Source organism: Aptenodytes forsteri, unplaced genomic scaffold (assembly GCF_000699145.1).
Source record: "Aptenodytes forsteri isolate BGI_AS27 unplaced genomic scaffold, ASM69914v1 Scaffold494, whole genome shotgun sequence".
Lineage (NCBI taxonomy): Eukaryota > Metazoa > Chordata > Aves > Sphenisciformes > Spheniscidae > Aptenodytes > Aptenodytes forsteri.
Window position 1 is genome coordinate 104,447 of NW_008794455.1, and position 4,468 is coordinate 108,914.

Sequence of the window (4,468 nt, forward strand, 5' to 3'; positions counted from 1 at the left end):
CCCCACAGCGTTTTCCTGGGCTACGCTGTTTCTGCAATCCAGAAGAAATCCAGCTGCCGCTCAAAGGCATGGCCGCACCTTCCCCCTGCTTCAGCTGCCCCTGCCCTCCACCCTGTGCTGGCACCAGCCTCTGCACCGACTGTCTTGTGAGCCACACCTGAAGACAAATCCCTCAGAAAATTAATTCAACAAGAGGAAAGGGAAACTATTTTTCAGCTGGCTCAGTTCCCTGGTCCTGCTCTTTACCCAACAGCACAAACCCATGCCTGGGAGGGACCATGATGAGCACCTGATCGGGGTGCTAGCTCCAACCTGGGCATACACAAGATCGAGCGGCCAGGTAACCTTGGCCTTGCTGCAGTTACAGGGCCAGCTTCCCACCTCTGCTGCCTTTTTGGCCTCTGCAGTACGTAGGCCAATGTCCAATGCTCCCCTTTTTGAATCCTTGATCACCTTCTTCTGTATTTTTCTCCACTTGCTCCACACGCTGAAGTGTAGGGACCACTTCCAAAATACAGCTGCATTTTTTTTGTCCCAGAGGATGCTCCCAGGCTGTCAGCTGAAAGCAAGGGAGAGGACGCAGTGTCCAAATACACCATATCCTCACTCTCAGCAAGACTGCTCTAAGTCTTGATGCTGTTCCACGCTGTCAGAGCAAGCAGCCAGAGGAGCACAGGGAAGGGGAGCCAGGCAGCTCTGCCAGGAATCACCACAGCAGGCAGAGGAGTCAGGGAGGCTGCACTGTCATTTGGCCACAGCTCAGGAGTTACATGGGTGAACACTGACAGCCCTCAGCCTCAGCCGTGGCTCACCAGGGAGCTGAGTTTCCGCCTACGGAGCCAAACCCCACCGCTGCCCCCGCACCTCCATTGCTGCCCCACAGAGCTGCCCCCGAGCTGAGCAGCGATGCAGGCCTGCTGGGGATGCCTTTGAGCATGTAATAGGTATTGCTTGATCTTAAAGGCACTCTGGGAATTTCTGTAAATGAGGATACATAGATCCTACTTGCTCCAAAGAGGGAAACTGAAGTAACACAATTACTACATGCAAGGATGTTTATAATTGACTATATGCTTAACTCCTCTTCCTATTTTCAATACGTTTGAAGGTCCCATTTCCATCCTGCCAGCTAGGACCAAGGGACCTTTACACCAGCTGTTCTTTAGCTGACAGAGACAACAGAAAGTGATCCACGGAAAGGCAGTGCAGTGCCACAGGTTATTAGAACAAGACATGCTGCTCAATTCAGACAGGACAAGTGTCCAATCTCTCCACTTTCACAGAACAGGAACTTAGAAACAGTTAACCTGGGGCAGACAGAAGAAGGATGTACATAATTTTAAATGAATAAACAAAATACAAATGCAGCTGTCTAGAAATACAGGAGTGCACTGTTTGGGTCCAGAGATGTACATAATTTTAAATGAATAGACAAAATACAAATGCAGCTGTATTTGTATATATACTCCTGAAATACAGGAGTGCACTGTTTGGGTCCAGAGGTCACTCCAAGCACTCCCTGCTCTTTTATCACACCGAGGCCAAGGATCTGACCAAGGGAGATTGGAAGGAGCTTGTCCAGCTGGAGCTGCCCAGGGCTGACAGTCTGAAAGTACCACCAGAGAGGGACTTGCCTTCTCAGTTTAGTATCTTTGGATGAGTTTAATATTATTGACAGGGGAGGGACAAAACCAGATGATTTCTTTCTCTTTTCAGATCTTGGAAAGCCTTTGGCTCTTTGTCCCATCCACCAGCAAGTATTTTCATTTCTGAAGATATTAAGAGCCTTTTTAAAGGCATTACTTTATTAGGATTGGTTTACACAAAAGGCTTTGGTGAAAAACCTTTTCCTCACCCCAGGACGAATATCTTTGCCCATGTCACCTCATGGATTTCCCTAACCTCTTCATAAAGCTTGGCAACGAGTACAAATCCTTCCTTCTTCCCTTAAAGCCCCGGATTACACACCTCACAGCCATTACTTGTAGCCTAACTCTGCAAAGCTCTTTGGGACAGAATTTAGATAAGCAGTAGTCTAAAAATAAGATCTTAATCCTGCTGCGTGCAGCACAACCTTCACCCTGAGCCCACATAGGACCCGCTCCAAGGACCAGTTCCAGCCTTTCCTCTCCACTGCAAAAGCAAACAATTTCCTACTAATGTGTTTAGTTTTCTTTGTATCAGTTCACGTTTTAAACTAACACAAGTCTGAAGACTATCCAGTGGTTTATGAAGTAGAAGAGCCTCCTACAGCCGCCTTCTCTCTGGGGAGGTGGGAAGAAAGTTGCCTGAGCCTCATCCTTTGCAGAAATAAACCTGCTCAGCAGCATCAAGATGAAACAGTTTTAAAAACAACTGCCCCCAAAAAATAAGGGATTTCAAAGTCTTAATTATAATGATACTTTACTGAAAGCACAAACCTGGGAGTGCAGGAAATTAATTAAAAAATAACATACTTGAAATACTGCTCAGAACTCCTCTGAGCATAGTATTTTCATTCCATTAAATTTATAAAGCAAGCATAATACTGTTCTAATGCAATAAAGTCCTAACACAATAAAAAACATTTTTTCAGTCAAGTGACCAATCTATCAGGGATAAATCTTATGCAAGTTTCAGACAAGAAGTAGGTGGGATCTCTGTACCTCCTCAGGTGGGAACCTGAGTACAAAATCAGCCCTAGAGAAGCCCTGGCCAGAGCCACTCACTCATCCTTGGAGCCTGGTGCTGTTCTTTCATCATGCCGAGACAGGCTAGATCCGCCTTCCACCTGGTTTTGTTATCTTGTGACCGCCTGAACCAGACCGATCGCGCATGCTGTGGTTGCCACTATGTGGTTGCAGATGGTAATAGTAGACGTGAAAATTCTGATTCTGCAGCTTCCCACCCATAACCACATCCTTTAAATCTTCTTCCTGAAACAGCTCCTTTGGTCTTCAGTAAGCTAAAACCCTTCCTTTGTAAAATATAAACTTCTATGACATTCGCAGACATCTTGTAAAGTATCTGCAACATTTTGAATAAGCTGACAATGTACCAACCCTTTGGGATAAAACCAGGCCTTTTTTTGCATGTTTATACAGCACTTGGCATAACAAGATCAAGCTAGATCATAGGTACTGCTGAGTTCACTTACAGCCATACTAGCAGGTCCAGCCCTGCCCAGATTGCAATATGACTTTCTCCATTCCCCTTTTCCTCCAGGGACGCATGTCCTTTGGGGTATCTGCCGAGGCCTCTCTCTGGAACCAAAAACCTAGAGAAACCATCCATTAAATGATTTCATGTTACTCCTGACTTGCTCTCAGAGCAGCGTAATCTCCCTCTTTCCCCCGTATGCCCAATCACAAGGCCACCAGTGTGTCACCACCACAGGGACACACTCCGCTCTTGTCACACACTTACATCCTCCTACCGAGAGTAAGGGGCATCCTCCAGACCTCCTCTCCTTTGCTGCTCCCTCACCCACCAGAGAGGTGGACATGAGCCAACAAAACCCCACTGTGGATCCTCACCCTGATCTCCTCCTGCACTACATTCCCACTTCCCTCACCTCCACTGGGTACTGAGCCAAGCTGCCACGGCCCCTGTGCGCTGGCTGGGCTAGGCTTTCACTCCTCCCCAGCTCTTCCTTCTCATGCAAACACATCATGGAGGGGACCTGAGGTGCCACCAGTTGTCCTTGCAAAGGGCAGCACCGATTCAGCACCAGGAGGCAAATGCTGCGGAGGTTTGAAGAGCAGAAGCCAGCAGCGATGCCAGGGTGGAGACACCCTGTCCCCTGCCCAGCAATTCCCCCCAGACCTGCGGGGACAGTGCAGTGGCCTAGCACCAGCACCAAGCCTCGCTGGCTTCCACGCCCCTCATTCCCATGCCATAAGCTGGGTTCCTGGCACCGAGACCAGAGCTGTGAAGGCCAGTGAGCATGGACAGCACACCTGCTGCCTGCAATAGCGGGCAGCATGATGGGGAGCTGTGAGGCACCACCTGACTCCTCAGAGCGGGCACGCAGACCCCCGCCAGCCACCCCATCACCTGGCATCACCCCAGGCCCCTCACCACCCTGCCCTGCCTCAGCATCCCTGGGCCTGCACTGAGGGTCCTGCCCCGACCCCCTGTACCCTCCACGGGGCCCAAGAGGTGACGCCCGGCCCGGCCCGGCCGCGCCTGCCTCGGGCCCCTCCAGCAGCACCCCCGGGCTGTGCGGGGAAAGCAGCCCCGAAGGAATGCCCCCTTAGGCAACATGGCGGTGCCTCGGCAGGCATGGCGCTCGCGTGGTCACGTGAGGGGGCGGGAGGTCGCCACGTGATGCCGAAAGCTCTGGGATCATGTGACCAGCCGCCTGGGGTTCCCACGCGGGACTGTCCGGTGGGCGCGGAGCGGAGGCGCGAGCTGGATGGTTGCCATGGAAACGCTGCTGCCGATCCTGCTCCTCTTCCCGCCGCCGCTGCTGCTGTCGCCGCCCGGC

At 51.0% G+C, this 4,468-nt stretch overlaps 1 protein-coding gene across 1 annotated transcript in view; it reads left to right on the forward strand.

Annotated features, from left to right (window-relative positions):
• The first annotated feature begins 4,243 nt into the window (after positions 1-4,243).
• The window catches only part of DPP7 (dipeptidyl peptidase 7), a 25,594-nt gene continuing 25,369 nt past the window's right edge, over positions 4,244-4,468 (forward strand). The window contains exon 1 of the mRNA XM_009290655.2: positions 4,244-4,282. Coding sequence (XP_009288930.1) covers positions 4,244-4,282 — 39 coding nt within the window. The remainder of the gene's footprint in view (positions 4,283-4,468) is intronic.